Genomic DNA, 25,812 nt, shown 5'->3' with positions numbered 1-25,812 from the left:
AGGTCACGGTGACCTTATATGAATCTGCAAATCAAAATTATGTAGACAGAAACTACACTGGTTGACGGAGGCATATATCTGCAGAGCAGGGTTTCTAGTTTTTAATGTGTGTGTATCAACACAACCAACTTGTGTCAACAAATTTATCAGAGGTTTTTTTAATTCGATAGAATCCGAACACTTCTCCAATGTGACTGTTAATGAACAGCAAACTAGATTAGAGGTGATACACGCGCTCTGAATCAGACCTTTTTTTTTTTCTTTAAATGGTAGAAAGCACATCAATCCAACCGCGACCTTATCAAAGAAACCAGCAGACAAAACATGGCTGTTCTGGGAGGATTTGCTGCACAGAGAGGCAGTAATTAATACACGTTAATGATTGTTTTTGGTGTGTCTCATCCCTACTGCTGTCTGAACATTATACAAATCATTCTCCTCTCTTCTAGATGTGTTCTAGTGTATCTGAACTCTATTAAATGTACTCAGTGGGGAGCTGAGACGATTGGCTGAGAAAATTGACCATTTAGGGGAAAATCAACTACTTTGGAAAGGGTTAATTCTTCAACATTTTCAGGCAGATAATGCCAAACACCGTCTGGTTCCAGTTCAAATCGGTTGCTTTTTCTCATCATATATGAACATATTTGGGTTTTGGACTGTTGGTCAGGCAAAATACATCTGATGTAGATCTATTACACAAACTCTGCTGGTCATAAAAACATTCTTCTTCTGAACTTATTTTCAGGGTATTGTTGTAATGTAAGAGCAGAGAGATTCTCAATGTGCTTTTCTTCACTTCTCTGATTTACACAGTTCAACACTGCCCCTGTCAGGTTGTTATGCTGCATTACAAGTACAAGAGCAACGTCAGGACAATGCTGACGCTGTGTGGCCAGTGCAGTGGCCAGATAGACGATTTAATAAACATCCCATCTGTTTTACATAGTTTATATTTCTTTGTGAAGTCAAAACCTGTAACAGAGAGACTCAGACTAAGAGTTCGAGCACAGTAAAGAATCATGCGGTCATTACCTGCGACTGGTCTTTTTCCCGCGCTCCTCCTCACTGGGCTCTGTTGTTTTCTCCGTGCCTTTGTCTTTCTTCAGCTTTTTACTGACCAGCTCTCTCATCTTCTCTTTCCTATCTGAGTCGTATTCTTCATCTGCATCCATGTCGCCTTCAACATCATCCTCAGCCTCGTCGTCATCTGTCTGCGAGAACATGTGAAAAGACCCAATGAAATTTAAGTGACACTGGTGGGGCAAACCAGACATTTTAACATTTTCAAATTAAAGGGATATCCCTTTAACATTAATAGCATTGTCTGACTTACCTCAGGAGTATCTCCAGATGTCTCTTTCTTTTTCTTCCTTTAAAAGAAGGAATATAAAGTAATGTTTTAGGGACAAATTAAGGCTAACATAACTATTACTTAATTAGTGATTGTGCATACTTATCAACTGCTGGAACAGAGCTCAGCCTTGGATCATCTTTCAGAAGGTCGTGGCTGCTTTTGCTTTTTCCCTTTAATGTCTGATGAAACAATGGTGAGCAAGTGATTTTGTTTTTACACATTTGGAATGAAAAAAAAGAATTTCAATGCAACATCAAATCCTTAAAAACCTCTTTCATTACTATGGAAATTGGTGAATGTATGGGAAACGGGCCAAGAAAGAACCCATAAACTTCAGCATGGATACAAATGAAAGGGGGTTTCAATGAGATAGAGCGTGTTTTTGACATTTTAACTCCATATTCAGGGGACTGACAACTATGAGTTTGGGCAATTTGGTGCTGATAGAAATAAACATCAGTATCTTCCGGATTTAAATGTGGTTTCATAATGGGTGGGGTTATTTTCAGCACCTGTAATTCCCATTAGTGAGTAGCAGAGATAACATAATGTGGCCTTTGCCTTACGTTTGTCTAAGTAGTAGGCTTGTCTTGTCTGATTGACATTTTATTTACTTATATGGATTATCCAATACAATACAATTGCCCAGCTAGACTCATCAAATGGGGTTGACACATAATCATTCTTCTTGTGCAAGGTATTTAAACATCTCACTATCACCAGATCAACACCATCATTGGCCAATAACTGAGATGAACCAATCAGGACCTTGAATGACTTAGTGGGAAATGTAAACCAAGGTCAAACTATTAACTAAACTTTACAATAACTGCACAATCAAGCAAGTAGGTTTTATCCAGAGTTTACAGCCTAAGTTCTGCACCAACAACAATTCAATCAATTTAAATAAGATTTTAACGTGTCTAGTCCAAAAATATTTTTGTCAAATGTGTGGCTGCTCCCAGATGTTACAGTTTCTAGAGTAACTGATGAAAACTGGTATTTCCAAAGCAATGACTATGTTCAGAGTGTTTACTCAGTAATGATATTACTCAGACATTCCCTGTGGTTGTAACTGTCATAAATGTCAATTGCAGAGGAAGATAACCTTTTACTGTCTGACACAGACAAGTTTTGTAATTCAGTACCTGGCTGACTTGATTCACCATCTCCTCTTCCTCTTCAGCTTCCTCTCCAAACGATAACAGACTGAAGTTCCTACAAACATCAAAATACTCTTTGAACAGAAGCATAAATAACAGCAATACTTAAACAAATTGTAAACATAACCATGTAGCAAATCATATCAAGATATCAAGAACCTTGGTTGACAAATTAAAATATCTATTTTTACACACACACACACACACACACACACACACACACACACACACACACACACACACACACACACACACACACACACACACACACACACACACACACACACACACACACACACACACACACACACACACACACACACACACACACACACGAAATCTCAGCACTCACTTTGTGGCTTTCGACTGTGACTTCTTTGCCTCCTCTTTGTCTTTTTCCTTTTTTCCTTTTTTAGTTTCACGAGGTATAATGTCGTCAAAAGGAGAATGAAGCACCTGGAAAAGACAAACGATTTTGTGTGTCAGTGTTTCACACACGGAGATTCAAAAGGAAGAAGTTAGCAAGTTAATAAGAAGAAAATACCTCAGCAGTTCTTATTTTATGGGGATTTAGAGGTCTTTCATCATGGTTACATTCAACTTCTGTTAATCTGAGCAAATTATAAACTGTGTCTCCGGTGACCTGTGGTTGGAAAAACAAACGATGATCAATAATTTACAAGAATCTGACCAAGCTGTTGAAAATGCATTACATTTTGCTCAGGACAGAAACATTTAAGTGAATCACTTTAGTTCTTGAGATTTACCTTGCCAAATATGGTATGCTTATTGTTGAGCTCATCTGCACGTCCCAAGGTGAAGAAGAACTGACTGCCATTATCATGAGGCCCGGCATTCGCCATGGCAACCAGACCTCTTCGAATGAACCGCAATCTGGAGTGAAATTCATCCTGAAAGTTTAAAAAAGGACACAGGTTGATGTCTGATTGATCATCAGGATTAGCAAGTTAATATGTGCTAAGAGTGATTTGCACATTATTATAGAGAATAATAAATAGAACATGAAGTAGAGAAGCAGTCTGACCCTGAATGGCCGACCATAGATGGACGCTCCACCTGTCCCTGATCCAGTCGGATCTCCACCTTGAACGATGAAGTCAGGCACCACTCTATGGAATATTGTTCCATCATAGTAACCTAGTGGACAGAGAGATTATCATTTTCCAGGCATGCGATTTTTGCAAAGTTTCCTCATAATACCCGAAGAGTTTCCTGAAAAGAAAATGTGAAATGTAACAAATCTGGAGAGCAATAACTCTGGGAGGGCAGGTTTTACCGGGTGAATGATTTTGCTGTAGCTTTACAATATGTTAGAAAATAAATGCGAGTCATTTGTCTGGCAGTGATTTACACATTAGTTCATTTGTACCTTCCATGCACAGTTGCACAAAGTTCCTGCATGCTTTAGGAGCCTCCTTGGACCACAGCTCAATGTCGATATCACCCGCTGAGGTCTTCAACAGGACCTGAGGAAAAAAATCACAGGGAGAGAGAAGTCGGTGGGTGAATTCAGGAGGAAATCCTGACTAGATTTTTCGAATCTACACGTGGTCTGCAAGGCAAATCAACTGCTGTACAACCCGAACATCCCATCAGACACAAGTAACGTTGGTTGTAGTGAATGCAATGAGGGTTCCAGTGATTTTATTACAATTCCAGCTTTCAGGACTGCAGGCCGTCGCTACATTTAAAAAAAAAAAACAGACGTCCTGAGCGTAACGAGCTGTAGAGTTAAAGTATATTTACTGAAGGCCTTTCTTAAAAAACACACACTAAAGACAGCTATTGCAGTCAAAATGAAAAAGCCTCGCTCACCTTCCCGCTCGTTGGAGGCTCTTGAATGTAAATGTTGCTCATTGTGACTCTTCGGCTGCGTTTCCCGTTGATGCCAGAGAATGGTGGGTTCTCTGCTGCTTCTCACAGACACTGAACCTATGACACGGTAGCTAATGTTGTTGGATTAGTTTGGTTTACAAGTGTCACACTTCATACTTTTCTGTCCACAGCCATGTTGGCTACCGAAGTGAGCTTATTGTTTATTCCTGAGAAAACGGGGGACTCGGAAGGAAAACAATGACAAACATTTGTCGTTTTTGTTTCTTTAAAACAATCACAATCTAAACATAAAAACAAACTAAATATAGTTTTAGTTTTATCCAATTATTTTGTTACATGAGAATCGATATTTAAACGTGCTACTAACAGGTAAGTCCCAAACTATATCGCGTACTCCCCTATAATTGACTGTTGGTTTGACCCATGTGTTCGACGATAACAAACCCTAGGAAACAGCCAAGTAGTTGTGTTCCGCTGCATATCAGTCCGCTGAACTCTGATGCAAACTTTCTTTTAAAATCCATTATGACCAAAGGTAAAATGGTGAAAATATTTTTTGGGCTGTAATGACCTGTGTGAAGAAATTAAGGGAGGGTATTCACAACAATAAGACAGAATTCAGAAGTACGTCCGGACGGAAGTACCGTAACTGTGATAGGACCGCGCTGACGATCTGAAGCGATGGCGGAGTCAGAAAACAATGTGGATTTAAAACGAAAAGCAGATGAAAGTCCGGATGCAGAAGGAAATGGAGAAGAGGAAGAATGGGTCGGGCCGCTGCCCAACGAAGCCACAAAGTCCAAGAAAAGAAAAGGTTTGTTTGTGGTGGTTTATTATCTGGTTACTTTGCGTTCTTATCAGACTCCCGCTAATCGAAGCTAATGAATGCTAACCAGAGCCCCCGGCTATTGTGGGATATCTTTGTTTTTTGTTTTCAGTTTTGGAATATGAGCGCGTCTACCTGGCCAACCTGCCTTCCGCTGCCATGTATGAGAGGAGCTACATGCACAGAGACGTTATCTCGCACATAGTTTGCTCCAAGTAAGTCACTCTTCAGTCAACTTTAGCTCTGTGGTGGTAGAAGTGTTCAGATCCTTTACTCATTCAAAATGTAAAAGCAACAGTCCAAAAGTACTCACACGTCAAGACCCTGTATTTAAAATGTTATTTTCTTCCAAACAAATGTACTTAAGCCATCAGAAGTAAAAGTGATCAGTTCAATATGCAGGAACACTCTTCCATAATGTTATAACATCCATAATATTCTGGATCTACCCATTATATGTAGCTGTGACTCTCTCTGGGCGATTAACTATCTACACATGGAGGGGCACATCACTGGCTTACATGCAATAGTGTTTATGTTCTTGTTATTATAAACGGATTTCCTGTTCCCAATACATTGTCTCATAAAAACAACAGGCTTGTTTGCCTCACATGGAAAATTGACAAGAACAGACTTTTCTGTGGTGTAAAACTATCATTTATTATTATTATTATTATTATTATTATTATTATAATATTGTATAATCAGTCCACCTCAAACTCATTCACAGCCCAGAGAGACAAATTCAATACATCAGTTAGTAGCCATAAAATTGTCACAGTAACATATACAGGAAGGCGGTCAAGACACTTTTTTATTTATAAAGCCCATAATTACAAATTTTTCTCAAAGAGATTTACAAGGACTCCCTCTTAATCTCTCTCTTTTCAGGACAGACTTCATCATCACAGCCAGCCAGGACGGCCATGTCAAGTTCTGGAAGAAGAGAGAGGACGAGGGAATAGAGTTTGTCAAACATTTCCGGAGTCATCTCGGTATGAACTGAATGGATCTGTCTCTTTTATAACGATCTACATGGTGATGGGCTAAAAGGAAAGACGTGATATAATTTGTGAATTAATTGTAATTGAGGTAAAAGTGGGGGGGGGGGAAATGGTGGTATTTATTTTGAAGTCATATGGTCCGGCCCTAATGAGCAGTGGTATTATCGTCACATTTTCCGCAGGTTTCCTGGAGTGCATTGCAGTCAGTTCTGAGGGGGCTCTTTTCTGTTCAGTCGGTGATGATCAGGCCATGAAAGTATTTGATGTTGTCAATTTTGACATGATCAATATGCTGAAGTTGGGGTGAGTCTAAATTAGAAATACAAGTGTAATTCAGGTGTTATGAGTTCACATGAAGGCACAGTGATAACTCTTTCTTATTAATACATGATTTTTCTCTCGTCTTGGAAGCTTTCATCCAGGTCAGTGTGAGTGGATCTATAATCCCGGAGATGCCATTTCCACAGTGGCCTGCTCGGAAAAAACCACAGGGAAGATCTTTGTGTATGACGGACGGGGAGGCAGCGATTGCCTCCATGTCTTCGACAAAATGCATTCCTCGCCGCTGTCCCAAATGCGCCTAAATCCCAAATTTAGAGTCATCGTTTCTGCAGACAAAGCGGGGATGCTGGAGTACTGGACCGGCCTTCCAAGTGATTTCAAGTTCCCCAAACATGTGGACTGGGAATTCAAAACAGACACAGATTTGTATGAATTTGCAAAACACAAAACCTATCCCACCAGCCTTGCGTTTTCTTCTGATGGAAGGAAAATGGCCACAATTGCCTCTGACAGGAAAGTCCGGATCTTCCGTTTTCTGACAGGAAAACTGACGAGGGTGTTTGATGAATCATTAACGGTGAGCTCTAACACACGTTTCAGCTTGAATCTTTACTGATGTGAATTCACACGTTCATCACACATGCTTCGTATGTTAGATGTTCACAGAGTTGCAACAGATGAGGCAGCAGCTGCCTGACATGGAGTTTGGGCGACGAATGGCTTCGGAGAGAGAGCTGGAGAAAGTGGATGGTATCCGGTTGACAAATATCATCTTTGATGAGACCGGCCACTTTGTGCTCTACGGGACCATGCTGGGCATCAAGGTCATCAATGTGGAAACCAACAGGTAGGAAGTAATAGAATGAAACGCATCCCTGTTCCCCATAAAGTTGTTTCACCTTCCAGATTCTGATATATATAGCATCATCTAGTTGGTAGTTGATGTTCTAAGCATTAGCCATTCTCATTAAATGTGTGGCATTTGATTTTAAAAGTAAAAAGTGTTGATTTAAGAGTAAAAAAGTAGGTTCAGTAGAAATACTCTGATGTGTCAGCATTTTGTATATTATCAGTAGAGTTTTACCACAGTTGAATAAATTCAGTCTTTGTCTTTTCCACCACCTTGTTGTAAAGTACCTGGTGGATGTCAAATGTGAAGTAAAGTCTCATGAATCTTGTTCCCCAGATGTGTGCGGATCCTCGGGAAGCTGGAGAACATTCGTGTGGTCCAGCTGAGTTTGTTTCAGGGCGTCGCAAAGGCCTCGCAGGTGGCCCCCACTGTGGAGATGAAGGCGTCTGATAATCCTGCCTTAGATAACTTAACGCCTGACCCCACCATATTCTGCACAGCCTTCAAGAAGAACCGCTTTTACATGGTGAGATAACATGACATTCACTTCAAGATCATAAAGCTTTATTGGTTTTCTGTTTAGTATTTATGTTAAGGCATCTTTTTTTCTCAAGTTCTCCAAAAGAGAACCGGAGGATACAAAGGGCGCCGACTCAGACCGAGACATCTTTAACGAGAAACCTTCCAAGGAAGAGGTTATGGCTGCGACTCAGGCCGAGGGCCCCAAGAGAGTGTCTGACAGTGCCATCATCCACACCACCATGGGAGACATCCACATCAAGCTCTTCCCAGTAGAGTAGGTTTTCAGCTCGCACATGATGGTTTTATTTGGAAATTATCTTTACATTGTACCAGTTATTAACAGAACTTTGCTCTTTTGTTTGTAGATGCCCAAAAACAGTGGAGAACTTCTGTGTTCACAGCAGGAATAGCTACTTTAACGGTCACATATTCCACAGAGTGATCAAGGCATGTCTTCTTATCTGTTCATCAGGCAAAACACACCCCGATATCAATCTCTGCATTGTCTGCTGTGTCTTAATCTTTGTCTCTCTTGTGCACAGGGCTTTATGATTCAGACAGGAGACCCCACAGGCACAGGCATGGGAGGAGAGAGCATCTGGGGAGGAGAGTTTGAGGACGAGTTCCACGGGACGCTGAGGCACGACCGCCCGTACACGCTTAGTATGGCAAATGGAGGCCCCGGCACCAACGGCGCCCAGTTCTTCATCACTGTCGTACCCACTGTAAGTTGTTAGTAGTTCACAATAGATCATCCAACGTGCTCTTACATAATGTGCTGGATGTTATACAGGCTGTCAGCCACATGTTTAAATAAGAAGACCAGGTCATTTCCCATCTGGATCAAACACTGTGGCATAAAAACCTAAAGTTTAATATGTACCAAGTGGTAAAAATTATGTTTTCTTATTTTAAGAACACTGTAATATATTGATCTTTTAAAGGAGAAGTTCCACATTTTGGGATACATGCTTATTAGCTTTCTTGCTGGGAGTTGGATGATGTTTGTCCATTAAATATTCTATTACATCCAGGACATAATTAGCTTAGCATAAAGACTGAATACAGGGGTAAACAGAACATTATGTCAGACCAGTTTGTAAAAATGTTGTAAGAAATGAGCAATAGACCCAACCATTCTTTCATGCCAGTTGTTTGCTGTATTAATACCCAGCAAAACACTTAACCCACTTAAAAATAGATCTCAAATGTTAAAGATCTTTTTTTAAATTTTTTTATTCACACCCCTTAAGAGGGCCTCATAAAGCTTTGGCAGGCCCCAGTGGAGTTCAGGACCAAAATGTTGGGAACCAGTGTTCTCCATTGTGTGAGTAAGATTAAGAAATGAATTAGAATCCCAAACTGACATCTTGTTCAGCTTGAGTGTTGTATGAATGGGCAACAGAACCATTCAACCATCCACCCTCCCTCTTATCTGGGGGTCGCAGGGGGCCTGGAACCAATCTTAGGGCTGAGAGGTGGGGTATACCCTGAACAGGTCTCCAGGACCAAGTGTATAGGGGTGTAACAGGTGAGCATTCTTAATGCTGACTGTCATTAATCATTCATTTGGCCATAAACTAGGTTTAAAAATCCATTGAACTTGTCTTCCTTGATACATTTATTTTCACAAGTTGGAACATAAATGTATCCAGGATGAAGTCTCGAGCTGTGCCCCTGCTTCCATGGCTCACCGCAGCTGCCACATTTTGTGCTTCAATCTCCTGCTCTGTCTGAATACAGCTTTAACTGACACCTAGATGAATCCAGCAATGAGTCCATGCCTGCTGATTTAAAAAAAAAAAAATGTTTTCTGTTCCGCAGCCTTGGCTCGACAACAAGCACACTGTGTTTGGGAGATGTACAAAAGGCATGGAGGCCGTCCAGAGGATCTCCAATGTGAAAGTTAACCCCAAGACCGACAAACCATACGAAGACATCAGCATCATCAACATAACCATCAAGTGATTGTACGTCCATATTTGTGTACATGTTTTTTTTTTACCAGATTGACTAATTAAAGACGTTCAGTGCGATTGTAGTCAGGATGTTATGTTTTAGAGGTCGGTCACCAGTCTCCTTTCTGCACAACGAAGCAGATTCCAGTGCCAAAGATAGAAAAAAGCTGCCAGCCAGAAAAATAAGGTTAAGTAGTTTATTTTACAGCAGAACATTATGAATAATTTACAAAAGCCATCATTAAGTCCACTGGTAACAAAGGTTTTAATGCGCATTGTGCTTCTACAGTTCAAAAACAAATGAAAATGTTTTCACAAACTATGTGGAAAGGCTTTTCACACGTGCATTTTTTTTTATTTGTATTTTTATACATAGGTACAAGTAGTAAACATTACATAGCAATGAATAAAGATTAAATGAAAAACTCAAATGATGGTTCCTCAATAATAAGACAAGTGTCAGTGTTAGGTTTTAATGTTTCACATTACATTCCTGAAGGCTTCAGATAAAAGGTGTACCATCTTGTTAAGCACTCCAGACACATGATCAGGACTCGTGAGATGTTTAAATAGGAATATTTTCACAAGACGTGTTGGTTTGCTGCGAGTTTAATACTCGAGTCGACTAAGAAACAGCAGAGACTTCATTTGCTTCCAAATGAAAACCAGTGAGGCAGCGGACAAGTGCATCTGTCAAATCCTGCGCGCAAGACCCTCCACAAAACAGGCAGAGTCGGTGCATAAAAACGGGTTTTCTCACACGGCCCCCCCCACCACCACCCCCAAAGTAACATAAGTTCAGTAAACAGTTTGTTCTTGCAACAGTAAACACTACATTCAAACCAAAACTCTTACTGGTGCGCCATTTCAAGACCAGCTGTGGCATTTAAATAGGTTCAAACACTTAAAAGATTAATTTGCACACGCAACTGAAAGACCCAAGAAACATTGACAGCTATTGCTTACATTAGATGACGAGGTGAAGTGAGAGCTCGGCTAAAATCGGAACATTAGATCGTCATTTCGAAGCCGCTGCAGATCCTCTGGGCTCAATATGACCTTGGTGAACGTTTCTGTCCCATCTCACTTACCTGCAAATACACTGGATTTAACTAAAAAGGGAGGTGCTGTTATTTCCCAGGAGTAATCAATACTGTCACTATAATAAGGACGACTCTGCATTTTGTTGAGATTGCTGTTGCACTGTGATGGCCATGATGAGTAACATGTGACATAGAGAACAGAGATACATTCCACTCTGTCAGGATATGGAGCATTTCTAACATTTGACTGGACCTAAGTCAACTAGCTATCGATAAAAGGGTTAGAACGAAGAAAAGCGAAAGTAACAATGTGTTAGACTGTGTGCCTAAGCTGCCTTAGAACTGAAGCAGGATAAGAGGTTGTCGTACTAACTCAGGTTTTTGTCCCGTTGGGTTTATTTCTCAGGCTGGTGCATGTAGGTTGGACAGGCTTTCAGATAGCTTATAGTTTCTGTGTTCCCATTAAATGAGCCTCAAGAGAGTATTAACATCTTTGTTGTCTTTGCTCACAGCGGTGAACAAAGAGGGAAAGATGATGAGAGAAGGCTTAAAGCCACGGTGTCGTCTTAAAAGTTAATGCTCGGAGGTCGTGATACAACTGATGGAGAGAGCTCGGGGGCTGGGGTTTGGCCGTTTAGGGGAGAGTCAGTAAGGAGAGGCAGGGGACTGACAGTTAGGCTACGTCCAGGACACCAGCAGCAACCAGCTGCCTGGAGAGCCAATCCAAACCCTCGTGGAGGCCCATCCCGCTGCGGGCGTCGCAGCCCTGGATGTGCCAGCTCCTCCCACAGCACAGCTTGTGTAGGCTCAGCAGCTCCGTCATCTCCTCCACTGAGACAGCGCCGGGAACATCCTTTAACACAAACATCATAAAAACTGAGGATCAACTCAGAAGAAAGGATACATTCACATGGGGGGGTGGTGAGTCTGAAGTCCATTACCTGCTTGTTTGCAAAGATGAGCAACAAGGCGTCCCTCAGCTCCTTCTCTGTCAGTAGTTTGGCGAGCTCGCTGTGGGCCTCCATCAGTCTGTCTCTGTGGCAGCTGTCGATCACAAACACCACCGCTGCACAAGCGCATACATAAAGTTAGGGTTCATCATTAGCTACCACATTTTTAAACCACCATCCAGTGGTAGAAACCATTTGTACATTAAAAAATATACCAAAATAAGATCTTTAGCCACTCGTAAGTATGTATGTGTGGCTCAGTTCACCACATTGGTTCTGCCGGAAATATCTTAATGACTTGGATTGCTGTGATGTGCAAGAATATTCATGATACCCAGAAAAAAAACCTTACTGACTTCCCCTTGCCTCTAGTGCCACCAGCAGGTCAAAGTTATTAGTTCCTTATCTTCTGCAATATCTCAAATATCTACTTAATTCCCCTCCATTAACATTGGCACTGACCCTGTTCAGACCTGGTATCCATTGATCCAATCTAAAGTGCACAGTGCTAAGTTCAGCTGTAAAACACACCAAAGACACATTGAAGACACGTTTTGAGATTCGATCATGTGGCCACATTCTTTTAACGCTAATGTGTTCTGGGCTACATGTGAGGAACCGCCTACTCAGCTGACTTACCCCTGACCTGTACGTTTCAAAATGAAGTAAAGTATTTTTACACCTCTCAGTTTTCCCACATACACTGAATTATTTGTTGCCATCACCACAACTTTACCCCTGCTCTCTATGCCATGCCTGTGACATCTGATCACAGGAGACACATTCTAATGCCTGGTGTGAACTGATGAACTCGGAGCTGTTCGCTTGTGATGGGATCAGAGACAGATTCTATACAAGGTCTGAACAGGGCCAGCACAGAGACAGACACCAAGAATGTTGATAAAGAACCCAGTTCTCTAAAAAGGGATCTTTGAGCATCACAAACAATAACAGTCAGAGACATAGTATAATAGAAAACAGCTTGAGGTGGTGCATTTTCAAATTCACTGTGAATGTGAAGTTTGAAGCTGCAGCACCATCTGTCTACAACTCAATAGACATGTTGACATCACCCACTGAAATGTGCCAGGTAGTACATCCTCTAACTGCATTTTTTAATCTTGCTGTAAAACTCATGTGCTGCATTCCATTTCGCTGTATAAACGGCGACACTGCTTTATTTCTGTGCTGACTAAGTAAGCTCAGTCCTACTTCGTGCCTTTGCTCCAAGACAAGACCTAATTTACAGTGTCTTCCTGTCACAAGGGTCATTTTTTCTTACTGAAAAGAAAGACATATATGAAGTTCATAAAAAACTACACGTGTTGAGCTCAAAAACTGTTTAATCAAGTGCACTTTGCCAGGGTGGATTTTTATTCCAGCAAAATGTGTCTCGAGTCAACTATCAACAGGGATCTTTGTTTTCCATGTTCTCAATGCTGCAGAATATATTACATTTGTTGTGTAACATTTAGACAATATATGACTTTATGTTTAAAGAACGTAAAGTGCATCCAGTACCTTGAGTGTTGAGATAGTAGTGTTTCCAGAGGGGTCTGAGCTTGTGTTTTCCTCCCACATCCCAGATGGTGAACTTCAAGTTCTTATATTCAACTGTCTCTACATTGAAACCTTAAATTAGGGTGAAATAAAGAGATTTAGACAATGCTGAGGAGATTCGACTGAAAAATAACACAACATTTCTAAATAAGTGAACGGATACATATTCATTACACTGCAAATGTACTTACCGATAGTTGGGATGGGTTGCATGAACTCATCTTGTTTCAGCTTGAAGAGGATGGTGGTTTTTCCTGCTCCATCGAGCCCCAGCGTCACAACACGGATCTCCATCTTTGGACCAATGTGGACCCGGTTGTCCTAGAAACATTTGGAATAGGTTGTTACATAGTGGAACAAATTCAAGCCCCTCACATTGAACATGATTTCTTGGCTGATCGATGGGGACAGGGATGATTTCGAGTGGGGGACGGCATGCACCTTAGTGAAGGTGACAGGGATGCCAGCATCCAGCTGAATGTGATCTGCCAGCTCAGTGAACTGGTGCTGCTGCTTCTGTAGTGTCTCCAGCAAACAGTTGATCTCCTGCTTTGACAGCACAACTCTGCAGTCGTCCTGCAACAGAAAAGAAAGAGCAAACATCAGGACTAAAAGTGAACTGAGGGAGTGAAGGGGTCAAGGTTTTTTATTACCTGCACCTGATGAGAGCTAACCCAACCCTCTATCCCTGTTTACAACTTTTCGATGAAAAAGTCCACCGTGTCATTAGTGACAGCCTCTTCTTTATGACCAAAAACAGTTGGCAGGGATGTATAAACAAATACTATGCATGACATGTAAAGGAAAAAACTTGTAGGTAAACTATATTATGAACACTGTATAGCTGCTTTCAGACATGCACTGAACTCCTGAGAGGCTGTATGTGTGAACCCAAATGTCCGAGAGCCGATGTGAGAACACAACAGGAGATGCCACTTCCTCTTATTGTGTCACATCTGATGCTTTTTACTCAGACGTCTCCTGTTGGCCGTTTTCTTTCATTCAGCATGAGCGCAGATGCATTGTGGGAAACAATGAATCCACTATATAGGGAATAAAATTCTTACTAAACATTAGGACAGCGCTATAAAATGGCAACCTCACCATACAGTGAGTAGTGAGTGATTTCAGCCATTGACCAGAGCCCTGGCCAATTCTAAGTAATAGTCAGAGAAAAATATAGATGATTTATATTTCAGAAATGTAGATTCTTAACTTGCACTCTCTAGTGCATATGTGTGTGTATAAAAGAGACTGAGAGGGAGAGAGCGAGAGAAAGAGGTGGAGTAATCACAGCCTAGTATTGCAGGTCAATGCATGGTCTCTGGGTCGACTCGTGCATCACTACTGTACATCAACCCGAGACTGTAGACTTAATTCTTGCCCTGACAAAAAGTTTGTTGTGCTTCCTACCTGCTGAAGAGTTTTCTCACAGTGGAGGCAGGCGGTGGACACCTGAGACAGCAGGATGGTCATGTCCTCCTGCTGCTGCCTCAGCCAGATCAGCCTCTCCCTGACGTGAGCGTCCACCACGCTCAGCGCCATCTCCTCCTGCCGACACAGAGTCTCGTGGAGGTCTGCGAAGTAAGCTCGCACGCAGGAGCGTGCACTTTCTGCTGTGCCGGGGACCTGATGGAAAATGCAGAGAATTACATAAATACCGGAAAGAAGCTAAATCGCTCATATTTGAGAAGGCCGCTCTCTGTCTTACATGTTCAGTGTGTGCCATGCCAATTCCATCCTCTACTATCTGCTCGCCACCTTCTATTAGCTGCACGATGCCCACCAGCTTCCTCGAGTACTCGGACACCTCGTCTGTGAAGGTGCGGATGCAGTGGGCCATGTCCAAAATGGATGCACGGATCTGATTAGCTTCACTCTCAAGAACGGCATGCTGAAAGGAAAGCTGGGGATGAGGATGTCTCTTCGGGTGAGGATATCTAATATTAGTTTTGAGCATGTTTTTAACTACCTTATGTCCCTGGTGCTTGCCGTACTCCTTACACACACAGCACATGAGAGGCCCAGTCTGACAGGGCTCCTCCAGACAGACAAACTCGATGGCGTGGACCTGATGCTGTAGGCACAAGGTCTTCTCATGAGGCTTGTCCGCCAGCGGCACCCGGCGGTGTTTGGCCAGGGTGCGGGTGGAGTGGGTGAGTTGTGAGCACTCAGCACACAGGTGGGTGGCGCACACGGTGCAGTACATCGAGGCCGTGTGGCTCTCGTCCTCATCACACCGTATTATGCACTAGATGAAAAGAAGAATTGTGAATGAAAGGTGTCATATACAAAGCTTTCAGCGCCTGTAGTACTGTTTCCTTACCTCTCCCATGCCTTTCAGAGCATCCTCCGCCATCCCAGACTGGTTGGACGCTCCATTCTGGAGCCGCTCCAAGAGTTCGAGCAGAGCAAAGTTCTTCTTCAGCCCCCAAACTCCAGAGTCCCCTAAACAGATGTAAGAGATTAAAACACTGACATTGGGGGAAAAAATTGAAATGTAGCACTTTTCCTCTGTGCAGAGTTGCTCTTTTGTCCGGTGTGAATCCAGTGCAATAACACATCTATTAAAACATGAACAAGAACTGAATAAACCCATTTACAAAATTGTCTCATTAAACCTTATTATGAGCTCTGCTTTTCTCTTAATTTACTGGTGTTTTCCAGCACAAGTCTGTTGATTCCAGAGGAAAATCCATACATAAAAATTGGTAAAACCATGAATGAACTGGCTTTAACCCTCAGATATTATTTTCATCCAACTTGGATCCTCTAGACACCTTTTAATCAACTTTGCCAAATGTTCATGGTGCACTTCCCACTCTGTAATGATGTGAAACCTGCAGATCTCTGGATCTGGCTAGATTCCATAGGAAGATGAGTCATGGAGAGATGCAAAAAAAAATCCTCAGAACTTTCTCCAGATAGAAAAACAATCTCAGATTCTACTTCCATGTATAAGCATTTTACATTGCATTGTGCCTGTATTGCTCAGTGTCTGGTGTGTCAATGTCATCACTGTAATGCTGTCTAATTTATAATAACTTTTCAATATTTAAACCCTGTTCAACATGACAGGTGTATGAAGGTCATGCATGCATTTCAGACAGGACATGAATATGTTTTCATGTTACTATAGGAACAGGAGATCCTCTTTCTCACCCAGCTCCGTGACCTGTCTGTCGAAGGGGCAGCGGACCGCTCTGCCATGAAGGGGCAGCCGGGTAAGACAATCGTGGCACACTGTGTGTCCACAGAGCAAAAGACGAGGGACCTTGTCCCCCTGCAGAGAGAAGACGTCCTCACACACACCACACTCCAGCACCTGGGAATGAAGACATACAATATTGTTAAATTCCAGAGAAGCCCTCTGCGTGTGTGTCTGTATCAGCTACTGCTCTAGAACCAGTTCTGACATTAGAGGGGTGGAGTGTTTTAATAGCTGGCACCGATTTCACAACCCTTACAATGACCCATTGAGATTAACAGACAGCCACTGAGGTTGATGGCTGATTGGTGAATATCTTCAGTTCGTCTACAGTGAGTTGTATAAAGATGGATCACGGTGAGATAATTCACTGACATCAATGTGATCACAGCAGATCTGAGACCTTCGCAGTCACCTCGACCCGCCACCCTCCTGCTGTGATCTTTAAAAGAATCGCATGTGACTATTCAGAGAGAAGCAGGTTGTAACTTGCACGCACACCGAGCAGCGACTTTTCAAACCGATCACGTTACTGAGGAGCTGCGGTGAGGCACAGTCAGTGCAGATGAACCTGTGTTAGCAGCCTTAAACAGCAGCCCTGTGGTTGACACTGCACGCACATCAGCTCGTGGTGAAACCCGCAGAGCTCTTCTGGTCATACATGTTCACTAACACAGCTCTGATCGACGGAGGATGAGTGTTTTGTATCCGACGCCACCAACGCCAACGCAGCAGCCTTCACCCAAAACCAGCAGCCACGAAGGCAGCCTGCCGTCGACCCCTCGAGTCTAAACGATAAAACAACATGGCCACCACATGCCTCCATCTAGCTGTGAGCGTTAGTGAAGGAGTTACAACCTTGACCGTGCTTCCATGCGCTGCCCTCCCGTGTCGGGTGCAGGGCTCCATCGTCGCCACAGCGCCCTGCTTGTTTATTCCTGCTGCGGCAGCGGCCATTCTTGGACGACAGCGCAAAGGACTGAGCAGGGCCAAGAGCACAATCCCGCAAAGACTTCCGGTGTCGTTCTTTAAGCCCCATCACCGTACAATACCGTTATTTCACTCAGTTTATTCCGCAAAAATACAATTTAATTTACTGTATGTGACATTTTATTGTATCTTGGTATGATATCGATGGTTTTATAAGTGAAATAATAGCGATTTGGGCTATTATCTTATTCTATTACGCATGCGCAATGCAAACTAGTCGTGTCGACGCTAACAAGAAGCAAAACGTAAATATACTAAAATAACCTGACTTCCTGTATTCAGACACATAATAAACATAAGAGGAACATTTAATGAATGTGTCAATTCATCTGCTTAAATTATTTATAATCAATTGTCATAGAAATAAGGGAGCAATGAATAGTCAAAACATGTCTAAAGTGCTGATTATGTTTTAAATTAAAGGGCTTGTATATTCAATATTTAGAAAACAACAGCAAATTAATTTGATAAGTAACCATCACAGTCTGTGGTTACCATAGAGATAAATTAAAGAGTTAAAAAAATAAAAACGTCAACTTCATTGAACCCCCCACCACCATTACGAACTACAAGTCCCATAATGCAGCGCGGTTGGTCATATGGTTATGACGTATTTTTCGCGCGTCCACCCCTGTTCTGATCAAGAAGACAGCAGCAGAGAGGAAGCTCATCGCACGTCTCTCAGTGGGTATTTATACATTTTCACTTAAAAATAACTTTCCCTGTGTTTTTAAAATGTGTTTCCGGTCTTTTCTCGTGTGATTGATGATACTCGCTGAGGAGGATGAGATATATCTCTGCCATGTTTTCATTCTGGGCGCCCAGCTCACTGTGTTCAACGTTAAACCTGTGTTTCACTGTACCCGGTGGACAGCCACACGTCCTCTGCTCTCAGGCATCCACCACTGATGTCTCAACAACCGCAGCAGACTCTGCCCTCCGCCCCGGACTCCCCCGCCCTGGTGGTCACCTCCAACGTGCAGAAATATGCCATCAAGAAGAAGAAGGTGCTCAGCGTTGAGGAAGCGGAGCTGTATGAACTGACCCAGGCTGCAGGACTCACTATCGACCAAGAGGTGTTCAAGTAAGCGCACTGGTACCCACGAGGAAAGCTGACTGTGGTGTGTGTGTGTGGAGGAATACACAGAAGGGAAAAGGCTGTCTGTCTGTTTCTCATGCTCCTCTTCCCGTCCTCTCAGGATCATAGTGGAACTGTTGAAAATGAACGTGGCTCCTCAAGCGGTCTTCCAGACTCTGAAGGCCATGTGTGCGGGTCAGAGAGTGGCCGACAGCTGCGGCGGAGAGTCCACTTCAGCTGCCTCCCACACCACCATTACCACAGCCCCCACAGAGCCCAGAGGTGAGTGTCTGGACAGCAGGGAGCAGTGGGAGCAGTGGCAATTAACTGGCTGCATCGCAGGTAGAAAGCCAGAAGGTCTTTGTCCGTATTGTGGCGGATGAGGTTTCTGCTCAGGTTGAAGCATCTCATGCTGGAAACTGCAGAGTCCTGATCCAGGGCTGTGCGTCAATATCAGAACATTTAAGTCACAGATCTACTCGTAAAAAGGGGGCGGTTGCTGAAACACTACTTTTTGGGATGACAGAAAAATATCTTAGCTACTGATAAACGTCCACTTGTAAAGAAACAAAACATGATTTATAGTGATAAAGGATTGGGGATGTTATTTTTCATTAAACTCAATACAAAAACAGATATGGCCTCATCCTGATTAGAGCTCTGCTGACATGACATCACAACGAGTTAGAAAAGCTGTTAACGCACCACAATTGGCACTTATATCAAATCAATGACTTAATTACTAATTAATGTATAGATCATTTAAAGTATTGGGTCCCAACACAATCAATTCAGCTAATTATGTAGGATGTATATCTGATTACAAAGCTAAAATTCAACACCGCTGAAAGGCTGTGAGTGCAGGGCTGCCATCATCCTGGTGATAAGTTAATGTGTGAACAACACATTCCCAGTCAGAGTAATGTGAGGGTTTCCTATTCTTTCCATTTTGTTCAAACTACGCCATCACATTCAAAAGGCTTTGTCCAAAATAACTCAATATTGATTGAAGTGCATTTTATAGATGTTAAATGCCAATGAAGATCTAAAATAATGATGATTATGAGTGTGGTGTTGGATCAGTTCACTACTTTTTATAGAGCAAATGAGTGAATAAGTTGTGGTGCACAGCCAAACTGAGACCTTCAGACCTTCCCTCTGAAGGTCTCATTTACACCCTCTCCCAGACAAGAGGCTCCATTTTACAGGTTTAATTAAAAGCTTTATTGGCGGCTGCTTTCTCTTTAACCTGTTAGAGTTCTAGGAGCCTGGTATTGTTCATACTCTTCCATACGGAACAGAATTCATCATGACTGTTGTTAACTGCAACTCAATGTTATTGTTTCCTTGCACTCGAGATGGTGGAAATTGAACCTTTGCATTCATTTGGGTGAAGAACTTTACATATCTAGGCCAAGCCTCTGAAGCTCCAGGCTAAACCCTCACTGTTTATGCACTGCACTTGAACACTCCATTCAATAATAGAATATATCAATTGATGTAATCTTAGACCCCGTTCAGACCTGGTATTAATGTCTGTGCTGTGGTCAGGGTTAAGGTCAGTGCTCCGATCCGATCACTCAGACCACAGTCAGAGGTGGTCTGGGATGCATGTGGCCACATTCTTTACACGGTGTGAAAGCAAATGTATCCTTGTTCACAATATCAACACTAAACACCACAAAGTGATTTACACTTCTCTTAATTTGGTAAAATCTTTCTTTACACTGCTGCATGAGATTTACTCAGCCCCGACTGACTCCTCTCTGTCTCTGAGTCTCTCTCTTGCCCCCCCCCCCCACCCCTGCACACACAGACACACACAAACACTGTGACATGGGACACATTTGCAACAACTCAAACTATCATTTGGTCTTTGCAAACACAGATTTCATAGATTATTACTCGCATATAGAGCGGGGAAGTAAAATAATCCTAGTCATGTTTTCACCTGGGTGTAATTATCTAATTTGTACCAATTGTTGTTTTCTTCAACCTAGAATGAGCCCTTTATATTTAAATACTTTATATTTACATCAGGGCCGGGTCCCCTCTACAGAGGCCGCCATGTTTTTTACAGTAGCCCAAACTGGACAAACTAAATACCTTTTGAGTTTTTATGACAACTGAAGGCTGCCACAGGTTCTCTTTCATGTTAGGAAGGGGAGGGTGAGGTGAGGCGTATACAGCTGCGACATGCAACTTCACCACTAGATGTCACTAAGTTCTGCACACTGAACCTTTAACGCTGTGGTTTGTGATTGGATCTCTCAGGACAGATGTTAATACCAGGTCTGAACAAGGCCTTAGTTCCAGATAACGGTTGACGTAATACAAACTATAGCAACTGGAAACTCTCAGTCCATTGTCATTTCATATCTGACCAGGCTACAAACTGGCTGAAACACCACTGGATATGTGCTGCAGCGGGTGTAGATCCCTTTTAAAGCAACATAAAGGGCCCAGCTTTCAGAATGTTTTAATGTGTTTTGTTTTTCTGACGAAGTTTACCTTTCACTTTACTTTTGTATTCTCCCTGCGCTCTCTGCTTCTCCCGTCCCTCTTCAAGCATGTGAAACGCTCACATTCCTCCACTGAAGCACTGTACGTACTGTAGCAGAGGTTCTCGTCCTTCACTCTGCGTCGCCTAATCCCCCCCACTAACTAAATTCCCTCTTCACTTCACCCCATAATGAGCTTTTGCACTTGAATGGCGGTGAACTGAAGACCAAGGTTATACACTAAAAGGTCTGATAAGCTGATCACCACTGTGTGCGCATCACTTTGCTTTCTAATTTCCTTTTTATCCCCCATGAATTCTGCTTTTTTTTCTTTTCTTTCTGTCCCTCTTGTTTCCTGAAGAAGAGGACACTTTGGTCTCTGGAAAGAGCCCTAAGCCTCTTGCCGCTCCCCCCTCAGCGTCTGGCCTCAGAGCCACAAGGGTCAACACTAAGATTGTGGTCTACGGCCCCCAAGACTCTAGCTCTCCTCACTCTCAAGGTCCCCTCTGCTGCACTGTGTCCCTCACCTCCATCTGTCTGCTTGCTTGCCCTTTTTCCTTTCTTATTATAAATGTCGGGGTTTGTGCCGACACTTCATTCTGTGTTTTGACTGCTTTCCCCATTTCATGACTATGCAGAGTGGAACATGTGTGTATGCATGTGTGTGTACATGCACGAGTGTGTGAACTGACAGAACCTGAACATTTTAGCACATTTCATTATTTTTTTGTTTTAAAAGTGGCTAGGAAGTTGAAAAGAAATCCTCCAATACCAGTTAATGGTTGAAATGCGATTCTTTTCAGAAACTTTTATTTCCGGGACTCTTTATTGATTTAGAAATTCAAAAATTAGTCTCTCTGCATGAATGTTGAACAGAACAGAAAAAATTTAATTCACTGCGTATTTCACAATAATTGAGGAAAATATAATTCAACTGCCTGATTTTCAGTGAAAGCTGGACTTTGACCATATATTGGATTTAACAATCTCCTGGGGAGAATTTATATTTCAGAAAAGTAGTTGGACAGTTGCAGTTTTTGTGCTCCAATTTCTTTGGACTTTAGCACATTTTGACACACTTGGCTGCTAAATGTTTCTTTGGCAGCCAAGTGTCCTTTCAGACTGAGGTGGAGTTGTCTGTCTGTGTGAGTGAAGAAGATAAATAATGGGGCTTGAAGAAGAAAAAGCAAAAATCTATCTCTGTTGGCCGGTGCACACAGGAAAACTAGAAGAAGATGAAGGAAATGAGAGATTTCACTCGAGACAAATCATCTAACGTTTTGTGATTGTGTCTTTACTGAACTGAACAAGAATTTTGAAAAAAAAATGATTTACCCCAGATATGAAATTGTAAAAAAATCTTAAAGCCTTCCCATTTAGTCTGGTTGTTGCTGTTTGGTATTTACTGTATTAAAATAGTAGTAGTTTTTACTAAGCCTTCTTGACATTACATATTGAATGAAGATATATACAGACCCACGTTAACTCTCCTCAGACTCATCCATCACAGTTCATAATTTCGAAAAGCACTTTCTAGTCACTTCATGGTTCATGCTACGTTCAGGTGTGCAGTGTACATGTGCAGTAATATCTCAGCTGCAGTTAAGAGAAGGTAAAGAATCTGTAACCATTTTCTCTGACGTCGTATGTGAAATGCATATTTTCTCATCTATTTTCCTCGTCATCGTCCTTTACATTTTTGAACGTGCCATGTTGCTTGGAATAAACATAAGGCTGCAGTCAGAATAACTCCACCTCCTTCTGATCTTTCATCTCATCATATGTTTTCTTCCTGTCAGCAGTGCGCAGTAAAGCTGGAGCGAGCCACAGCGAGAAGAGCAGAGAGGGCTCCAGCCAGAGAGTGCAGCGGCAGCCCAGCGCCACCAGAGGGCAGAAGACCAAGAGCTCCGGCAGCAGCAGTTCCTCCTCTCAGATAAATTCCACATGAGACTCAGGTCAATGTGACATCATTTGTAAATATATACTTTTCTTTGTGTTTAACTTATCTTTATTTTTTACTGTGTAACCTGTTTAAAGGGTTGGTTTACCCTTACCGCAAAAAGCTGTTTTATTTGCCTCTGCCTTAATTCAATGGAGCTGTACAGAATTGTTAGAAATTTAAGAAATTAAAACATTACTTTAGTTCCAATGAAAACTCATCACAGTGAGGTCTGTGAAGAGCCACAGATATCTGAAAACCTTCAAAAGTGTTAAATGCACGACTCGATAATAGTGTTAAGTGAGAAAATATGGAACATTTTGGGTAAACCCATCCTTTAAAATTCTAACATAATAAGAAATAAGAAAGTCTTGAGTGTCTCCTACTCATTATTGTTCTAGCTGTTGCTACTGTAAGGGAGTCAAGCCTTTTGTCACCTTCTAACATTCAACAGGCCTAAAGAAAAATCATAATGTTGTTATTCAATGTGCTGCTTTTTATAATAGTATAAATCTTTGATAAATCCAATAAATGATAAACCTTCTGAATGTCTCTTTTTTAAACATTATTACTTGTGAGAGATGCACCAATCCTGCTTTTCCCCCTGAATAACTCAATAACTCAACAGATTCTAATTCTGATACTATTACACACTTAAAGATCAACTCCAGACAAGTTTTGAGGAAAAATACCTTTGAATAATAACTGTCTGGCGACACTATGCCTGTAGTGCTGAGCCTACAGAGAATTATGGAGCTTTCATAGTGAGTTTCAGCTCATAATCAAACTCTGTGTATACTCTACATCATCTGTGAGAGTTTAACATCCAAGTCAATAATTAAAGTAAATGTGTGAAAATCACTGGAATCACATAAACCTAATGTAAATGTAGGTCAGGGATTGTTGTGGCACTTATAATTGAATTGGTTGCCGAAACAGTATTTGATGTGGATTTGTCCAGTCCATGTCTGATGCCCCATCTGCTTTTTATCTGAGCTGTTTCCCATAATGCATCTGGCATGTTTAATATTTGTTTTGGCCTATTAAACAATCAAACATATGATTTTCCATTATTCCATGACTTTCCATGGAATAATGGAAAAACCGGTAAGCGCTACAACCACTCCAACAGCAAAAGTCAAGGAAAGATGAGGCTTCTCTCTCTCTCTTTGCCAATTGGTCAACAATTACCTTCACAGATCTCAGTGCAGTGGTAGTGTCTCTCCTCTTGGACGCTGGATGAGTGCAGCTGTTATGTCTTTCTATTCCTGAATGGCTGATAATCGGCTCTGAACCTTGAGGGAGGCAGGTTACACTGGGATGGAGATGAGACACACATCTGTAAGTGTCCCTTTTCGAGGAATGCTCACTGCTATTGATCTGACTATTAATGTCATGGTCTCATTGATTTTTATTTTCTTTTCTTTTCTGTCCCTTGATAGTGAGAAGTGTAGTAGATACGCCAGCCGAGCACCTTATTACATACTCTATAATAACACAAGGTAATTCCTCCCTTTGCTCTCAAGCAGCCTCAGTTTCTTCTTGCGATGGATTCCTCAGCATGGTGGACACTTTGCCATTCTTCTCCATGTTGATTGCATCACGTAACATCTGCAGATGCTGCAGGTCCATGCTGCCAATCTCCGTGTTTCACCACGTGCCAGAGATCCTCCACTGGATTCACATCTGGTGACTGTGGAGGTCACTGTCATGTTCATAAAACCAGTTTCAGGCTTTTACTTTGAGGCATGCAGCATCACCGTGCAGGAAGGAGCCATAAAGGGACGAACATGTTCAGCAACAACACTCAGACAGCAGATCTGGATCTTCAGGCTTGTGCGCGTCCGTTGTTCTGAATTGTCTCACTTCTGTCACATGGGGGCAGTAGAAGCACACTGTAATTAAGGCTGTCCCTTAGTGGGCCCGAGTCTGCTTTTCTCAGCCTTTCCAGAAAGCTGATAGCTATCGTCAATGAAAGTTAATCTCAAAGGAATGCGTTTTGTATATGTCGACTCGGTGCATTTGAGACAAAGCATCCACTCATGCACAGACACACTATACCTCAGAGGTGATGCCGAGACAGACAGAGGAGCTAGTGTGTGTGTGTGTGTGTGTGTGTGTGTGTGTCTGTTAGTGTGTGTGTGTGTGTGTGTGTGTGTGTGTGTGTATGAGGCAGGCTGCAGGGCTTTATGTAGCTGCAGGTCTTTTATGTGGCCGTTTGTCCTGTTTATATGTTCCTGCCTCTCCTCTGCGCTCTGCATTGATGGCAGCGTGCCTGTAATTGATGGCACCATATTGCTGTGGTGTAGCAGGTTTAATGGGGCTTGACAGAGCAAGGGAAAGCAGCATGCAACCAGGGAGGGAACTTAACCCCTTCACACACCACCCCACCCTCCATCCGTGTCCCCCTTTCCCCGTTCTCCACCGCCGCCCTCGCCTGTTTCCCTGGCCTCGGCGCCCCCCCCTGCACATCGCCGCGTGCAAACCCCAAACGAGAATACAAATGGGCCTACTGTGATTAGCTTGTTTACGATTCCTACTGTTATCAGTGGTCATGGTGATGGCATTTTGGTTCATGATCAAGGAAGCTCAGACACCCCTCTGACTCCACTTCCCGGAAAATAAATACTCGCCAGCTGCTGGTGCTCTCCACTGTTTTGCTCGGAGGAACCTAAATGTGTTTGACAAAGGTAAACGGCCGGGAATTTATTCCTTCAAACTCGC

General features: G+C 42.4%; 4 protein-coding genes across 10 annotated transcripts in view; 2 read left to right on the top strand and 2 right to left on the bottom strand.

Moving 5' to 3' along the window:
• Positions 1–4,588, bottom strand: part of cwc27 (CWC27 spliceosome associated cyclophilin) — a 33,818-nt gene extending 29,230 nt beyond the window's left edge. Inside the window, exons 1-10 of the mRNA XM_035141809.2 lie at positions 4,357–4,588; positions 3,911–4,007; positions 3,566–3,678; positions 3,288–3,431; positions 3,065–3,163; positions 2,873–2,976; positions 2,506–2,575; positions 1,457–1,536; positions 1,337–1,373; positions 1,036–1,214 (exon numbers count right to left, since the gene is read on the bottom strand). Coding sequence (XP_034997700.1) covers positions 1,036–1,214; positions 1,337–1,373; positions 1,457–1,536; positions 2,506–2,575; positions 2,873–2,976; positions 3,065–3,163; positions 3,288–3,431; positions 3,566–3,678; positions 3,911–4,007; positions 4,357–4,398 — 965 coding nt within the window. The 5' untranslated portion in view covers positions 4,399–4,588. The remainder of the gene's footprint in view (positions 1–1,035; positions 1,215–1,336; positions 1,374–1,456; positions 1,537–2,505; positions 2,576–2,872; positions 2,977–3,064; positions 3,164–3,287; positions 3,432–3,565; positions 3,679–3,910; positions 4,008–4,356) is intronic.
• A 233-nt stretch (positions 4,589–4,821) lies between these two features.
• On the top strand, positions 4,822–9,897 carry ppwd1 (peptidylprolyl isomerase domain and WD repeat containing 1). Its single transcript, XM_035141807.2, has 11 exons — positions 4,822–5,191; positions 5,316–5,418; positions 6,095–6,198; positions 6,390–6,510; positions 6,619–7,066; positions 7,146–7,336; positions 7,676–7,865; positions 7,954–8,135; positions 8,227–8,308; positions 8,404–8,586; positions 9,686–9,897. Exons 1-11 carry the CDS (start codon positions 5,059–5,061, stop codon positions 9,827–9,829), a joined length of 1,881 nt encoding a protein of 626 aa, XP_034997698.1. The 5' UTR covers positions 4,822–5,058; the 3' UTR covers positions 9,830–9,897.
• A 105-nt stretch (positions 9,898–10,002) lies between these two features.
• trim23 (tripartite motif containing 23) lies at positions 10,003–17,601 on the bottom strand. The gene is made up of 11 exons (XM_035141808.1): positions 17,439–17,601; positions 16,535–16,697; positions 15,699–15,820; positions 15,345–15,623; positions 15,084–15,266; positions 14,786–15,001; positions 13,814–13,948; positions 13,564–13,693; positions 13,334–13,444; positions 11,804–11,928; positions 10,003–11,715 (listed from the first exon to the last, which is right to left on the bottom strand). The coding sequence occupies exons 1-11, from the start codon at positions 17,535–17,537 to the stop codon at positions 11,536–11,538; spliced, it is 1,743 nt and encodes a 580-aa protein (XP_034997699.1). The 5' UTR covers positions 17,538–17,601; the 3' UTR covers positions 10,003–11,535.
• Positions 17,602–18,139: 538 nt separating this feature from the next.
• mzt2b (mitotic spindle organizing protein 2B) lies at positions 18,140–23,632 on the top strand. Of its 7 annotated transcripts, none has more exons than XM_035141815.2 (5): positions 18,140–18,254; positions 18,445–18,654; positions 18,770–18,930; positions 21,511–21,648; positions 22,949–23,632. In XM_035141815.2, the coding sequence occupies exons 2-5, from the start codon at positions 18,479–18,481 to the stop codon at positions 23,095–23,097; spliced, it is 624 nt and encodes a 207-aa protein (XP_034997706.1). In that variant the 5' UTR covers positions 18,140–18,254; positions 18,445–18,478; the 3' UTR covers positions 23,098–23,632. The 7 variants fall into 7 exon arrangements, with proteins under 7 accessions (XP_034997706.1, XP_034997703.1, XP_034997705.1 ...); XM_035141812.2 differs by having other exon boundaries at positions 18,143–18,258; positions 21,514–21,648; XM_035141814.2 differs by having other exon boundaries at positions 18,144–18,258; positions 21,514–21,648; positions 22,952–23,632.
• The last annotated feature ends 2,180 nt before the right edge of the window (positions 23,633–25,812 follow it).

Source organism: Hippoglossus stenolepis, chromosome 18 (assembly GCF_022539355.2).
Source record: "Hippoglossus stenolepis isolate QCI-W04-F060 chromosome 18, HSTE1.2, whole genome shotgun sequence".
Taxonomy (NCBI): Eukaryota; Metazoa; Chordata; class Actinopteri; order Pleuronectiformes; family Pleuronectidae; genus Hippoglossus; species Hippoglossus stenolepis.
Note: the sequence above shows the minus strand (reverse complement) of the source record. Positions and strands in the feature narration are given on the sequence as shown.